Raw genomic sequence first — 17,675 nt, 5'->3', positions numbered from 1 at the left:
TGTTTGTTCACCCTTGTTCCGCCTTTTATGTGCCATCCCTTGCCCTCCCAAATACAAACTAACAAACAAGACAATAGGAAAAGAAAACAAAAACAGAAACAATGGCAACTAAAGAATGTCTCTTGTTTCCTTTTCTTGGAATTCATTTCATAGAATATTATTTTATATTGATCATGTATAAATAGCTATTGAGAGTTTGTCCACCATGCTATTCATATCCTCCTTTGGCTCAGTATGTGAATGACTAGGTTCCTATATAATTTATTATGTCCCAGTGTATGTACACCTCAGTTAGAATGGCTGTTATCAGGAAAATGAACGATAACAGAACCCAACAGGATGTGGCCAAAAGAGAACACTACTATACTGTTGGTGGGAGCGTAAACTCATTCAGCCATTCTGGAAAGCAGTATGGATGTTCCTTAAAAGACTAAACATAGAGCTTCTCTATGTCCCAGCAATCCCACTCTTGGACATTTATCCAATGGACCACAAACTAGGCCACACGAAAGCCACCAGCACAACCATATTCATTGCAGTATTGTTTACTAAAGTCAAGATATGGAACCAACCTAGATGTCACTCAGTGGATGAATGGAAATCAAGAAAATGTGAGATATATATATATATATATATATATATATATATATATATATACAGAATGGAATTATACTCATCCATCAGAAAGATTTTGTACCATTTGTAAGGAAACAGAAAGACATGTAAAAAAATTTAATATTAAGTGAAGTAAGCCAGAGCATAAGAAACATAGGCAGCCTAATTTCCCTCCTTTGTGGTAACTAGAATGTGCCTATAAATCTACAAGTAAACACACTGAATGATATAAATAAATACATAAATAAAGGTTTAGGTTTTATGGCAATATTGAAGATGGAACTCAGTGGCCTGTGCTTTGTAGGCAATGCTCTACCACTTGAGCCATGCCTCCTAATGTGCATATTACTCACTTAAGAATCCTGTTAATATGCTGTCTGATCCAATAGATCTGGGACAGGATGTTGATGTTGCAAGTTGGACACACTTTTGAGTTATAAAGACTAATTCACTTCTATTTTTCTTCTTCCTCTTTATTCTTTTCCCCAATCATTTTAGGCTTGTTTCCTATCTTACTCATTTAAACAACTCTATCACTGGTATAACCTTTTGGGGCATTTCATGAGAATTTGTATTTTGACATAAAATCCAAGAAGAAAGTGCTTTCCAAATCCTTGCCCTAGGAATCTGAGCTATCCACTTGCCCACATCCAAGAGTTTAGATAGCCCAAGGTTTGGGCCTATCAAGTTATGATTTATGCCATTTCTTTTACATGTGGTGTCGGTGAAAAGCTGATTTGTATTTAGCTTCTGCCATCAAGACACACGGTTATATTAGATCAAGCCAGCTGTTAACAGTTTTAATCTTCTGATTATTTGTGTCTGGCACAGGAATGCAGGAAAAGATAAATCTAGCACATTGATATTTAAAAATACTTTTTCAGAGATATACATAACTTGAATCTAAAATTGTGGATTATCTTGAGTGAATTTGTTACAAAAAGAAGTTCGTTCCTCTCCTGTTCTCCTCTCTTCGGCTTCCACATTTGTACCATGAAATGATGCAGTACAGAGGCTCTCACCACATGCTCATTAGCCCCCAAGAACCATGAATTAGATAAATTTAGGATCATTTTAAATAACCAATTGTCAGGCATTCTAGTAAAGAAGCAGAAAGTGGGCTAAGACAAGTGTGGTAAGGGGATTAGTCAAGTGGATATTTAGGGAAACAATATTTAAGTAGTGGAAACAACAGAACAGACACTTTTGTCTAGTATATACTGGAAAGAGTGAGGAGGCCAGGATGGCTGGAACAGAGGAAAGAAGACAATATCAGAGAAGCAACAAGCAAGCTAAAATGGGGTCTTTTAGTTTATCATCATCATCATCCTCTTCATCATTATTATTATTATTATTATTTGAGCAGTAGAGGAGTCATTACCATTTTCGGAGCAAAGAAGTAATATAATTTAGAAGGAATAACTGTTTATTATGTTCTAGAGAGTAGAAGGTAGGGGAGGCAAGTATACAAGTGGAGAGATCTTTGCCGGTCTTAGAAATGGTAGTAGTGGAGGTACTGATAACTTCCATATTCTAAAATATATTTGAGCCAATTTGATATGAGATAAGAAAAGGAAAGAGAAATGATCATCAGCTGCTTTGTTTCATAGCAAATCCTTTGTACCACTACTTAAAAAAAAAGAATCCAGTAGTTTGGGCATGATGGTAAACAGGATGTTATTCTTGTGAGCATCAAGTTTTGGGTTTTGTTTTTTTAAAATTTTTTTGGTCAGTCCTGAGGCTTGGACTCAGGGCCTGAGCACTGTCCCTGGCTTCTTTTTGCTCAAGTCTAGCACTCTACCACTTGAGCCACAGCACCACTTCTGGCCGTTTTCTGTATATGTGGTGCTAGGGAATTGAACCCAGGGCTTCATGTATATGAGGCAAGTACTCTTGCCACTAGGCCATATACCCAGTCCCAGTTTTGTTTTGATTTTTAAACAAAGACTCCAAGGATAATTTTTTAAATGATTCCAGATTTGTGTGGAACACTGGGAGGATGGGATTTCTGCCAACTCAAAGTAGGAAAGACCTCAAGTGAAGCAGGGTTGGAAGGTATTATCAGTAGTTCCTATTGTACCTAGTTTGAAAAGTTTTGCTATATTCTTAAACATACTGTTTGTTTAAATAGGAAACTTTGAGGTAGATAGGTTGACTAGGAAGAATGCTAAGTGATTCTAGAGTTTAAAAGAGAAATCTTTAAGTTTGAAATGTAGTTTCATAGTTAAATTGATTTTTTCATTTTTTAATCTTTTTTCTTTTTCCCACTTTTCTATCATTGATGCTTCCTTTACTTTTTGTCATTTATTCACCAACACAATAAACAAAAAAGCCATTTTCTCTAGAAAACCATAGCAATAGTCTATAAACGTGAAAAACATATTGGGAAATGTTCTTCAGTCTTGTCCATAAATGTATTAACACATTTTGTCCACTCTATCAACCCAAAGGTTTAGGGATACATAATCACATATCATAATAGCTCACACAAAATATTTTTATTTTTTGCTTTTCATGTGTAACTAACCAATATTTTACTTGGTGGACTTTCAAGTTGTAGACCCTATATATATTTTGATTTCTTATTATAGTCACAATGCCTAGCACAGGGTCTGGTTCATAATACTTTATACAACAAGAGTTAGTCACACTTAATTATTATGAGCTTTGTTTTATAGATAAGAGGAATACAGCTAGAGACTCTAGGCACACAGAGTAACAGCTAGTGAGTTTTTAAATGGTAGGGATAGAACTGAGAACTTGTGAAGTTAGCATATAGGGCTTTTTATATTTCAGCAATTAAACCCATACAGGCACACAGGGGAAGGTAAAAGGCCAGAGTGAAGAGTCTAAGCATCTTGGTCTAGGGAACAAAGGGGCAGTGCCTGAGACTAAGAGGAAAGGGGGATGGAGGCAGTTTCAAGAGTCAGGTATTGTTGCTATAAATATTCCAGATTGAATTCTCTCTTTGCAGCTCCCATGTCTGCCTCCATCCTTTGGTCATTGGGAGCCTTCGATGACTAATAATTATACCTGTCTGTCGTTAGTAAATGTTTTCAAAGTCATAATCATCCTCTCCAGAATCTACAAATAAAACTGGGACTAGGCAAGGAAAGGGAGATCCTTTTGTTTTGAGGAGAACTGAATGTTATAAGCACCCTTGCTGCCATTCCATGGCACCAGGACAGTTTGAGGAACAGAATGGAGGAGTCACATATGATTGACCTAGTGCAGATGGAAGGTCTTTTCTTTTGAAGCTACGAGAATGAATGAATGATATGAAGTGTTTCTCTTCTTTCCCACTACCTTGTTTTATAATATTATGATGCATTTGTATTATATGAAGTGTGCAGGGTAATCAGATTTCCTATCAGATTGTTAATTTCACAGAGTAAAGAAGATAAAATTACCATTTTCTGAATGCCTACTCTAGGGAAGGCACTGTTAGGTATGTTTTCTTATCTCTCACTAGAAAAACAAAGACACCAAGCTCTTATATAGACATCACTACATTTAATTTTCAAACTGCATAGAGACTGAAAGATAGACATATGTAGTCTGGGGCCAAAATTTAAACAAGGATTATTGGTACTTGATTAAAAGATCCTTAATAGTTGCCATTGTCTACTATAAGTCTTACAGATATTTTTAGTTATGTGATTTAGTGCCAAGTAACTCTTCAATATGTTCATTACCCATAAACCATGAATTATACTTTTCACTTTGGGAAAAAACCTCTCTGATATACTTCAGTTACAGAAAGAGACATTGGAATAGCCACCTTCTTATTCAGCAATTCAAGGGCCTTAATAAAATTGTACTCGGGGTTTCAGGATTACATACTGAAAGGCAATGTGGAAAAGAGACAAAATACAACGCTGTAATTGAAACTAGTAGATGAAAAATCTAATCTCCAATCTGCCAAATACTATCACTCATGTCTTGACAAATCACTTAACTGCTTTGGGCCTGTGTTTCCATTCCAATATAATCAAGATGACCTGAAGTTGCCTTCCCATTGGAGACAACCTAGATGTTTTACTGCCATAAAAAAGTGTTCATTGCAAGCACATTTGGAACTTGATTTCAAAATAACCAAAGAATATAAAATTTTGTTTTACATTCCCTCTGATAGAACTCACTGACATTAACACAATAATAGGATCTAAACAAAAGTGGCTTTCATTTAACTCGTGTTCTTTTTTTAGAAACAAGAGGATAAGTAGGATTGTTTTTCTGGAGATTGTGTTGAATAGAATTGCTTTTAAGTAGAAGACCAAAGAACCTTTTGAGGTTTAACCTTAAGTGTTGATTTATAGCACATCAAGGACTTAAGTCAAATAATGGGTGGTTGCCCTCCCCACAACCACCCCAATACCTGGCCTATTCCTCCATCAAGATCCATGCAATTATACTCAAGAGAAATAAAAAATTTTAAATACTGTAGAAATATTGCTAATATATCCTTGAGTATTTTGCAATAAAAATTACCTGAAGGTGTTCTGACAGTGGAAATAAGGGGCAAAATATAATTTCCTTTATATTGGGAAGGAAATTTAGAACAAGATCTCTGAATACTGTGTATTTGTTTATGCAGCTTCATTTTAAGGATTTGAATCAATCAGAGATAAACCTACAGTTTTCTCATCTGGAGACACTATTTTGTTTCCTTTTGTAATAAAACATATCTTCATAGGAACTCCTTGAATTCTAATAAATGCAGAAGGAAAATTGGATATGCCCTGTGAGACAATCAGCACCTACTACTTTAACCTCTAGGATTAGTGAATGCCTGTTTAACTAATGTGTACTTAAATTAAGTCTTCTGAAGTTCTTTTCTTTTCTTTTTAAAAAATTAATCTGTGGGGAGAAAATGAGGGAGGAGATAATAAGTTGGATAAGAAATGTACACACTGCCTTATGTATGAAACTGTTAATCCCTCTGTACATCACTTTGACAATAAAGAAATAAATTTTAAAAATAAAATAAAAAAGTATTCTGCAAGTAGTTGTACAAATCAGTTTTACACTAACATGTTAGTTTATGAGTGTAATGAATCTTATAATGAAACATGGAAGGAAGGAGAAATAAAGGTGAAGGAAGGAAGAAAAGAGAAAGAAAGTGGAAAGAGGGAAGGAGAAGAAAGGTGAAGGGAGGAAGGAGAAAAAGGAAGGAAAGAAAGTAAGAAGAAAGAGAAGGAAGAAAGGAGAGAAAAAGAGGAAGAAAGGAAGAAGGGGTAGAGGGAAAGAAATTAAGGAAGGAAGGATGGATCATTGACAACTGGATGTAGTATAATCATAACGAGGTAGGTCTATTAGCTTGGATTTGTTTCAATCTTCCTGGAAAATTCTCTGTACAAAAAGAGTAAGCCCTCTGGAAAACTAGAGAAGTGGCCCTGCAGGACGGCTGATCCTTGACTTTTTTTTTTAATCTACAATATTGGAAGGGATTACCAAGAGACTAAATATAGACCGAAGACTACCAAAGACACAAATATTTAAAAGGTAGTGGGGGAAGAACTAGAAAAGAGAAAAGGGACAACTAGTCAGACACAAAGCAAAGCAAGTGTGGCATCCTGGAAAGTAAATGAAGCCTTTCAAGAAGGAATGTTTCATTGCATCCATTACGATCAAAATTGGCTAATGAATTTAACACTATATAAGCTACTGATGATCTTGATCAGAGAATTGTTGGTGAATGATGGAACAAAAGGTTATTTAGAATGTAAGACATGATGAGAGAAGAGAAATACAGTTAATAATATATAATACTCAGGTAATTTGGATACAAGGAAAATATATACAATGGTAGCACAGGAAGGTCACTGGGGCCCAAAGAAGTGTTTGAAGACTGTTTTTATTGTTCTTGATTTTCTGTTCTTGGCAATACAGGTGTCTTATCCCCTCCCCCCCTCCAGGCTGGGTAGTACTCCTGAGGTGGCTAGGATTATAGGCTAAAGCCACTAGTGCTTGGCTGATTTTTTTAATGTGTAAGAAACAGTATTCATTTGCATATAAGAATGATTTATTCAGGGCTGGGGATATAGCCTAGTGGCAAGAGTGCCTGCCTCGGATACACGAGGCCCTAGGTTCGATTCCCCAGCACCACATATACAGAAAACGGCCAGAAGCGGCGCTGTGGCTCAAGTGGCAGAGTGCTAGCCTTGAGCAGGAAGAAGCCAGGGACAGTGCTCAGGCCCGGAGTCCAAGGCCCACGACTGGCCAAAAAAAAAAAAAAAAAAAAGAATGATTTATTCAGTGTGGTTGATAGTGATTTGTAAAAAGAAACAAGTGTGTGATTCAGTTTAAGTGAAAATTGATGAAGGGTATAGGGACAGTTGTTGGAATATGCAAGAGATTAGATAAAAACACTTGAGATATCTGTGCAAATAGGTAGAAAAACAGAATTATAGACACAGATATTAAGAGGTGAGCAAAAATGCGAAAACAAAAATGCATATTCTCTTTTTGCTTTGTTTTCTCCTGAACAAGAAAGCAGTATTAGTTGAAAATGAGTTTGGGAGTCTGTTAGCATGATAAATTTCATCAATAACTGGGCAGCTGTGGCTCACACCTGTACTCCTAGCTACTCAGGAGACTGAGATCTAAGGATCCCAGTGTGAAGCCAGCCTTGCAAGAAAATCCATGAGACTATCTATAATCAGCTACCAAAAAGCCAGAAGTGGAGCTGTGGCTCAAGTGATAGCGCATTAGCCTTCGGCAAAAAAGCTCAGGCCCTGAGTTTAAGCCTCAGGATCAGCACACACATACAAACATTGCATTGATAGATTTGGTAATCTTGATTTAACCTTGCATTTCTTATGTATTTATAAAATATTTTTATGGATTCATGTAACCAAGCTTTGTTTTCAGATTAATATTTGTAAGCAAGTTGTACTTTTAAGAGTTTTTAAATCTCATATTTTTCGTATCTATTTTTAAAATATATTAACATCATAAAATGACTTTTTTGTCCTGGAAGACCCTATGTATGACTGGAATTTAATATTATTGTAAAATAGGTGGAATCTACCTCTAGAATAATCTGCATTTGCATTGCTATGTGGTGCTGAGGTTAGAAAACAGCTTCATGCTTCATACGATAATGCTTTACCAGTTAAGTCATACTTGCAACCCATTTTGCTTTAGTTATTTTTCAAATGAGGTATCACATTTTTGCCTAGGCCCAACTGGACCACAATCATCCTATTTATTCCTCCTTTGTAACTATGATAGGTGCATTACTACCACAGCCAGCTTATTGATTGAGATAGGGATTTGCTAACTTTTTGCTCAAGATGGCCTTGAACCTATAGCCCTCTTGATCTCTGCTTTCTTAGTAGCTGGGATTATAGCATGAGCTTCTGCACCTGGCCTTTCACCCTTTTAATTTTCTTGACGCTCATTGATATATTTAAGTCTTCAGTGTCTTTTTGTGTTAAGGTATTTTGTTTTGGGAATTTAGCCATTTTGACATTATTTTAAATGAGCTCCCTCAATATTCATTTATTTTAAAGTCTGTTGTTATCTATATGTCTTTCCTACTGTATTCTGTTCATTTTTATTTCTTTTTTCTTGTCTACTATGGCCCCCTGAAATCAGATTTGTTCCTTTGGGATCACTGACTTGGGATCATTCTAGCATGTGCATTACAACTGTGGGATGAAGGTGATTGATGCACAGTGTATCTCTGAAGGGCTGGATCTATGACAGAAACTACTAGCCAGTGTGGAATGCACTGTGATGGATAAGGACCACCATGGAAGTCCAACAAGAAATTACCTTCTGGAGTTATTCCCAGTAATGCTAATAGCAATATAACAGTAACTGTTCATTGTATCTTGAACATAGCACCATTTTTTTTTTTTTTTTTTTTGGCCAGTCCTGGGCCTTGGACTCAGGGCCTGAGCACTGTCCCTGGCTTCTTCCCGCTCAAGGCTAGCACTCTGCCTCTTGAGCCACAGCGCCGCTTCTGGCCGTTTTCTGTATATGTGGTGCTGGGGAATCGAACCTAGGGCCTCGTGTATCCGAGGCAGGCACTCTTGCCACTAGGCTATATCCCCAGCCCGTATAGCACCATTTTTTATATTTTGAAAAACAAACTGGTTTCTACTACTTGGCTGTGAACCCAATTTAAAATGAGTAAAGAATGGAATGAACATTTTAAAAGAGAATATGTAGGGCTGGGAATATGGCCTAGTGGTAAAATGCTCGCCTTGTATACATGAAGCTCTGGGTTCAACTCCTCAGCACCACATATATAGAAAAATCTAGAAGTGGCACTGTGGTTCAAGTGGTAGAGTGCTAGCCTTGAGCAAAAAGAAGCCAGGGACAGTGCTCAGGCCCTGAGTTCAAGCCCCAGGACTGGCAAAAGAGAGAGAGAGTATATAATAGGTACAAAAATGTGTGTTCAACACTGTAAGTAAACATGGATCAAAATAACAATGAGGTACCACTTTATATCCATAAAGATAGCTATAATAAAAGAGGGAAATACCAAGTGCTGCTGAGGATGTGGAGACATGGGAATCTACTTTATATGAGTATCAGAATTTTGGAATGATGTACTTGCTATGGAAAAATGTGATAGTTCCTCAGAAGTTAAACCAAATTTCCATATGATCCAGTAGTTCCATAACTAGGTACATCATCAAAGTTTTGAAAAACTATATTTACATAAAAACTTGTTCAGTGTATCAAATTCCATCCTATTGATTTTTCTTTTATTTCATGAAAAATTGAAAATATTCATTAAATTATATAACTTCAAGGTGAATATATATTTTATTTAAGTACTGTACAAAGGAGTTTCCATTTTAAAAAGTTTATGCAATACAATATATCCTGAACAATGTCACCTCTTTCAACATTTTCCCTCATCCCTGCCCTAAGTGTATATTATACTAAGCATGTTCTTTTTAGTAAATAAATGATGCCCTGTGCCTAACAATATATTTTAAAACTTAAAAAAAAACTTGTATGTGAAAACTTGTATAGCACTGCAATCCATACGAGCCAAAATGTTAAGACTGACAAATTGTCCATAAACTAATAAAAATGCAAGGTAGAAAAGCCATACAATATGAAATTATTCTGCCATTAAAGGAATGAAGAAATTATACACAATACAACATAGATGAGCATAGAAAAACACTGTGATAAGTGAGAAAAACAACACAAAAGGCCTTACAGTTTGTGCTTCCTCAACTGGTAAACTAACACAGGATGTGGTCATTCTTGCAATTTGTTTTTGTTTTTGTTTTTAAGCATCAAATCTTGGAGTCATTATTAGAATGCTAGCAGTCTGCAGGCAGCCAGTTGCTCCAAAAGCCTGAAGCCCACAAATACACTTAACACCGTTAGGAAGCAGACCAGAGAGGAAAGAAAGAACAAAAACAATACCAGCAAACCAATTCATCTCCAATAGAGAGCTGAATTGGGACGCCATGGTGACCAGAGACAAGCCAGAAGACAGGAGACAGGACAGGAACATGGAGATATGTGGCATTGTGTTGCAATTTGTTTTTATTTATTTATTTATTTATTTATTTATTTATTTATTTATTTTTTGGCCAGTCCTGGGCCTTGGACTCAGGGCCTGAGCACTGTCCCTGGCTTCTTCCCGCTCAAGGCTAGCACTCTGCCACTTGAGCCACAGCGCCGCTCCTGGCCGTTTTCTGTATATGTGGTGCTGGGGAATCGAACCTAGGGCCTCGTGTATCCAAGGCAGGCACTCTTGCCACTAGGCTATATCCCCAGCCTGCAATTTGTTTTTAGTGGTTGAGTACTCTGTTCTTTTCTTTCTCCTTTATTCATTTTATAGGCTTGCTGGTTGACAGCTGAAAATGTTCAGTTGTTCATCTAATAACATCAACAGAATAGGTGCCTCCTCAGAATCAGTGAGTGACTCAGAGGAAAGAGAAATGGAAGTGACTAGTAACTATTGAACTTTTAATTACCCATATTATTTTGTTTTTAAAATGTGATTATGTATTTTTTAAGTAATTGGCTGGTTTTAGTAGTGTAATATTAAGTTTCTGAGGAAATATTTCAATAAAGCTTTTCCTTTTCTTATCTTTCAACAGCCTCTACTTCTGCCACTGAACGATCAAGATCCAGTTGGGAGTTTCAGTCGCTACCTGAAAAAACGGTTAACTTGATCCCCGATATGATAAGAGAAGCTTCTTTTTTACATGATATCAACCCACATGTTCATGAGATTGAAAAATTTCAGAAAAAAACTACAAACAAAATTAAAGCTGTAAACCATTTATTTTGGGGGAATCATCCCCAAAGAAAACGCAGAGGATTCTCAGATAAATGTTGTCTTAAAGGATGTACAGAAGAAGAACTTGGCATTGCATGCCTTCCATATATTTATTCCTAAAATTTAGTGACAAAAGCACCATCACTTGTGACTGGGATGTACTAATTATAGGAACTATATTAAGATAATAAATGCTTACTCTATTTAATTTACTACTTATTTTCTTAGGGTAATTGTGCCTGTAAGAGCTATAGTGTCAACTAGATTTGAATGTACCTGCAAGTACCTGACAAAACTTTACAGTGATAAATCTTAGTATTTTCTTCAGTGATTCCTTTCCCTTATTTCTTTCACATTATGGGGAGGGAGGCATAAAAGGTGTTATTGGAAGTGGCATGATGTATACAGCATTCTAAAAAATACTGTTCATTTTTATTATGGTTGAAATGCTTTTAAGCTGAATATAAATGGATTATAGAATGTTATGCAACCCATCTATATGATATATAGACAGGCACTTCAGTAAGTCAATTCATTTGTCCCACCAACTTAAAAATAACCAATTATACTCCTAGTGAGAACCCTTTTATGGTAACAGTAAGTACATCTTTAATTCTTTGAGTTTTATTACAGAAATTGAACATATTCTCCAACATTTCTGCAAAGATACAGTACATGTCCTAAGTTTAAAAAACATCTTTAAGATATCCTGTCTTTTCTTTAAGGGTACTGATATGTGAATCGACACTCAATCCACAACATATTCAAAGTTCTGGAAGGGGTCTTCAAAATATGTCTTTGGTCATAACAGCAACATCAGCCTCAGTTGGGAATTTGTTAGAAATACAATTCAGAGGTCCCACCCCAGGTATGCTAAATCAGAAACTTTGGATATAGGAACCAGCAATCTTCACTTAGAGTAGGCCTTCCTGGTAGCTCTGCAGTAGGCTAGAGGTCGAGGACCGCTAGCAATAAGAGTGGCATATGAATATATGGAAGTCTAACATTTTGCATGCTTCCAAACCTCAATATAGATGTTATAGCTGTGTATCACCAGGTTTTGGTATGTTTTCCACTTTCTGTCCACATATGAAATAATTTTAATGTTACAAAGTAGAGAAAAACATAATCTGAAGAATCTGAAATAGAATTCCTACTTTCTACCAATCAGTGGATAAGCACTATTTGAAATCTGTCCCTTGTTTCTTTCTCAAGCATGCACTGTAATGTTCCTAATCTTCTTATTCTTTAGGACACAGTTTCATTTCCATATATATCAACATCATATACATCAATGCAGCATTGATGTTTTGTGTTTTAAAATAATTTCAGAGGGCTGGGGATATAGCCTAGTGGCAAGAGTGCCTGCCTCGGATACCCGAGGCCCTAGGTTCGATTCCCCAGCACCACATATACAGCAAACGGCCAGAAGTGGTGCTATGGCTCAAGTGGCAGAGTGCTAGCCTTGAGCAAAAAGAAGCCAGGGACAGTGCTCAGGCCCTGAGTCCAAGGCCCAGGACTGGCCAAAAAAAAAAAAAAAAAAAAGAAGTGCAAAAAAAAAAATAAATAATTTCAGAAAGAAGTCTACATTGTTATATTTGTAAACAAAGAGAGTCATCCATTTAGATACAAAAGTAACAGACTATTGTGGTTGAATGGGATTAAAAAAAGTCTGTGAGGCTTTAGATGAAAATGTGCCATTTTTTTATGGAAGAGAGAGGGCAGATTAGACACATTCTACACTTTCCTACATCTCCATGAGTCACACAGATGAGTGCAAGAAGAGGTGGGTGGCATGGAAAGGCATAGACGTGCAGCAGAAACAGCAGACAAAACCTGGTTAAGATTTAGAAATATAAAACTTTCCATTTGTAAAAGAAACAAAGGGCCCTAACACCAGGAGTTAGGTGAAAATGGTGGGAAGGAAGAGACTCGCTGTCTCTCTCCCTACAAGTGGAGCTTAACACAAGAGGAAAATAAGCCTCAGTGAACTCCAGAGGTACACATCCTGGCACTCTGAGGGAAAAAAAAAGGAAGATCTGTAACCTGTGCAAGGTAGGACTACCTTGTGACTGGTACCATAGTTGTTGATCATCTTAACAGAAAGTGTATGGTCAAAGCTTTTTTCTGGGGGCAGGGGTGGTAAGTCTTTGCATTTTTGTCTCAAAGGTTTCTTCTCTCCACTGGTTAAATAACCAATAATCCCAAGAATTGGGTTGGGAATAGGAAACTGGTTGTGACTTGGACACAGACGCCGGGATACTGATCTAAAAATGGGAAGGAACTGTGATACACATTGCAGAGAGAAGCAGGAGGTATTTCGGAAATGCAGTCTCAACTCTGGGAAGAGGAAGGAGACCAGCAGGTAAATGAGAGAAGTATGGCTAAGGTATGCAGGATCATTCACTTCCTACACTACCCTTCCCCTCCCAGCATAGATTGCTTTGACATTACTGATTTCTATACTCTCAGAGCTCCAGAAACCTATGCCTGAAGTAGTCCAGCATTTTCCATGCCTAACCCACATCCATGCCAACAATGGTGGGAGACTTCTGGTTTGAGGGAATAGACAACTAGAGCATACAGGAGCAGTCTGAGGGCAGACAGATGAGGAAGAAAGATAATAAATTGTGAGAGCTACACAAATACATAAGAATAGATGAACAACTGAACAATTTCAGCTGTCAACTGTCAAGCCTATAAGATGAATAAGGGGGTGGGGGGAAGAACAGAGTGGGGCTGGGAATGTGGCCTAGTGGCAAGAGCACTTGCCTCGTATACATGAAAGCCCTGGGTTCGATTCCTCAGCACCACATATATAGAAAACGGCCAGGAAAACTGGCAAAAAAAAAAAAAAAAGAACAGAACAGAGTACTTAAACATTAAAAAAAAAAGTTGCAGGAATCACCACATCCTGTGTTAGTTTAAACATCAACATGACCAAAATACCTACAAGTAATTCAAAAGGATTTACTTTTAGCTCATGGTTTCAGAGGTTTCAGTCCAGAATTCTTTTTTTTTTCCTCTTTTTTTTTTTTTTTGCCAGTTCTGGGCCTTGAACTCAGGGCCTGAGCACTGTCCCTGGCTTCTTTTTGCTCAAGGCTAGCACTCTGCCACTTGAGCCACAGCACCACTTCTGGCCTTTTCTATATATGTGGTGCTAAGGAACTGAACCTAGGGCTTCATGTATACAAGGCAAGCATTCTTGCCACTAGGCCATATTCCCAGCCCTTAGTCCAGAATTCTTAGATCCATTGACTATGGCCCCACAGTGAGGCAGACTACATCATGGGAGCAGAAAGGAATTCATGGTGGAGGGTGTTCTTCCTTGCATCAGAGCTAGGAAGCACATAGGCAATAAAAACAAAGCCCAAGAATACATTCCTAGTGGCATGCTTCCTTCAATCAGGCCCAGCTTTCCACAGTCTAAACATCTCCCAATAGTCTGTTTTGAGCCCACTGAGAAAGTAAACCATTTATTAGATCAGAGCCCTCATGATTTAATCATTTCTGGAAGCCTTCCCACAATGACAGCCAGAAGGGTATTTTAATAATTAGATTGAGGTACCTTTCAACCCAATCAAGTTGACAGAATTTACTATCACACCCCTCTGTAACCCTAAATGTAAATGGTCTTAATTCTATAATTAAAAGATGCTAACTAGTTATAGTGGTACACAACTGTAATCTCACTGTAAGTGAGTTTGAGGCCAATCTGGGCTACATAGTAATATATTCTCTACACCCCCCTCAGAACCTGGGTTACATAGCAACTCTATCTCAATACATATATATATATATATATGTGTGTGTGTGTGTGTGTGTGTGTGTGTGTGTGTGTATGTATATATATATATACATGTATACATACACACATATACATGCATATGTAAAAAAGAGCCAAATATTTTGCTATCTGCATATACACCTCATTAGCAATGACACAGTCTAAAAAAGATAGAAAATAATATTCTACACTACAGTTGTGGCTACACTCATATCCAACTAAAATTATATAAATGGAGTCTTTACATACTTAAAGTAAATGAATCCATCAAGATGTTGTACACCAGTTTTATAAAACAAACACTACTGTTCATAGAGGGAGAGAGAGGTGCAGATACAACAGGTGAGTAAAACATCCTACTCTTACCTGGAGATGGAGCACTCAGGCTCAGATTTTTTGTGAGAAAGGGAAACACCACTGGTGAAGCCATATAAAGCCTACATTCAGGCCTCTGATGAAGGCCAGGTAGTTTGGAAAGACTGGTGCCCAGGCTGACACCCTCTACTCCAACAGAGCTGGAAAATTTTTCCCTTTGGTAAGTAGTGAGCTTGGGCTCTACTGTGAGCTCTTTTGAGGATGCTGGAAGAACAAGTCTGGGCTCAGGGAATAGCTGACCTACCATGGGCTGTTCAGACATTGTTCTAGGTTGATGTTAGACACAGATAAACATGACTTGCTTCTGCAGATATATTCACCTGTCAGCTTCCTTCCCACCAGGCCACCACTAAGGAGATTTGCTAACTAGGAGATTGTTAAAAATTTTCTCTCAATTCAGGTTTCTGGTGGGATAATGCTCAGGGCATAGCTTTTCAACCAAGGTCAGTTGGTAGCAGGGACCCCCTCTGGACTGACTCAGGCCACTTGTTTTTGAACATGTTCGCTAGCCATGGTCCTGATTCAAGGATTTCTCATAGAAGAGATGGGCCTTTATCTTCTAAGGTTGGTTGATGTTCCTGAACACGGAGTTGAAGTTGAGGAGGAATTCAATGGACTGTGTGAAAAAGCCAGTCATAGTCAGTAGGACCCAGGATATGGGAGACACACTGACCTCGAGCAATGAGTTCCAGCTAACATATGCATCTTCTTCCACCTCTCTCTCATGGCTGTCTTGTTTGTGGCTCTTCCTAAGTCTCCCTGGGGAGGTGACATGCTTGTTAGAGGGTGACTACTTGTTCTTGTGATGGTGGCCAACACGCGGAACATGATTAATTCTCTTACTGGCTTCAGTCCTTGCTGGCATGGATCAGTGGGCCCCAGGGAACCCCACCAAGTCAAAGTTGGCAGAGTTGGTAGGTGGAAGTTGGTAGGCAGACAGAGTCTGGAGTACAGCACCATGCTGTGAAAACCAAGGTGACAAGGAGGTATCCCTAGTCAAAGGTTGGAAGGCAGCCAACTCTGCTCCAGAGACTAATATTTTTTGCTTTTATTTTGATAATTTTGTATCTGATATTATTTTCAAAATTTTATTTTTATCTTTAGGTAGTTGTACAAAGGAGTTGCCATTCAGTAAAGCAGTATATGATCACAAGATTAACAAAGTAAATCAATCATTGTCACCCTGATCTTCATTATTGCTTTGTCTTAATATTTTTGGGTTTGGCTTGTTCTTGCTTTTTTCAAACCTTGAGATACATTATTAGTTTATTTGAGATTTCTCTGATTTTTATTTAATGTAGGCACTGATAGAGGGTTATGCAGAGCAAAAAATTAACAAAGAAGTTTCACAACAACTTCACCATAGATCAAATGGAGTTATGGACTTAAGAAACATCTACAGAATATTCTAGCAGCTATGGAATACACATTTTTCCTAGAAGCCTGTGAATTTTCCTCCAAAATAAAACACATTTTATTTTTTTAAAAAAAAGTCATTTATAAAACAAGTCTTAAGTCATTTGAAATTTTTTTTTTGTCAGTCCTGAGGCTTGGACTCAGGGCCTGAGCACCGTCCCTGGCTTCTTTTTGCTCAAGGCTAGCACTCTGCCACTTGAGCCACAGTGCCACTTCTGGCCGTTTTCTGTATATGTGGTGCTGGGGAATTGAACCCAGGGCTTCATGTATATAAGGCAAGCAAGAGACTCTTTCCCCTAGGCCATATCCCAGCCCCATCCTTTTGTACTTGTATCACATTATAATGGAATAAAATTAGAGAAACTACAGATACAAACACATACAGATTATCAATGAGTCAGTGAATCATTAGAGAAATAAAGTGGAATCCCAGAATCAAATTTGAATGACATCACTTTCCAGAATTCAGAAGTCTATAACTATCAGTGCCTACATTAAATAAAAATCAGAGAAATCTCAAATAAGCTAATAATGTATCTCAAGGTTTGAAAAAGCAAGAACAAGCCAAACCCAAAAATATTAAGACAAAGCAATAATGAAGATCAGGGTGACAATGATTGATCCACTTTGTTAATCTTGTGATCATATGCTACTTTACTGAATGGCAACTCCTTTGTACAACTACCTAAAGATAAAAATAAAATTTTAAAATATCATATACAAAATTATCAAAATAAATGCAAAAATAAACATTCAAAGAAACAAAGAATTGGTTCTTTGAAAAGACAAGTTAGACAAACCAACCATAAGAAAACTACCAAAAGGAAATAGAAGACCAAATTAATAAGCCTAGAAATAAACAACCTGACATGCAAAAGATAGCACTGGAATCCAGAGGATCACTGAGGAAAAATTTTCAAAACTTACATTCCAATAAACAGGAAAACCTAAAAAAAATGGACAAATTTGTAGCCATATATAACCTAACAAAATTGAAGCAAGTAGATACAAATGACCTAAACATATCAACCCACAAGAGTTGGAAGCTGGTGGCTCACACCTTTGATCCTAGCTACTCAGGTAATTATAAATAATAAAACTGGGCCACTACAGCTAGGATTTACTGAATGACATATACTTGTGTATTTCCAAAATACTTTTGCTAAATTGGCCACAGGAGACACAATTCAACATCCCTTTATGATAAAAGCCCTG

General features: G+C 37.3%; 1 protein-coding gene across 1 annotated transcript in view; it reads left to right on the top strand.

Moving 5' to 3' along the window:
* Insl6 (insulin like 6) overlaps positions 1–11,718 on the top strand; it is a 14,243-nt gene extending 2,525 nt beyond the window's left edge. The window contains exons 2-3 of the mRNA XM_048347443.1: positions 292–409; positions 10,675–11,718. Coding sequence (XP_048203400.1) covers positions 292–409; positions 10,675–11,002 — 446 coding nt within the window. The 3' untranslated portion in view covers positions 11,003–11,718. The remainder of the gene's footprint in view (positions 1–291; positions 410–10,674) is intronic.
* Positions 11,719–17,675: the final 5,957 nt, after the last annotated feature.

This window comes from Perognathus longimembris, chromosome 1 (genome assembly GCF_023159225.1).
Source record: "Perognathus longimembris pacificus isolate PPM17 chromosome 1, ASM2315922v1, whole genome shotgun sequence".
Lineage (NCBI taxonomy): Eukaryota > Metazoa > Chordata > Mammalia > Rodentia > Heteromyidae > Perognathus > Perognathus longimembris.
Note: the sequence above shows the minus strand (reverse complement) of the source record. Positions and strands in the feature narration are given on the sequence as shown.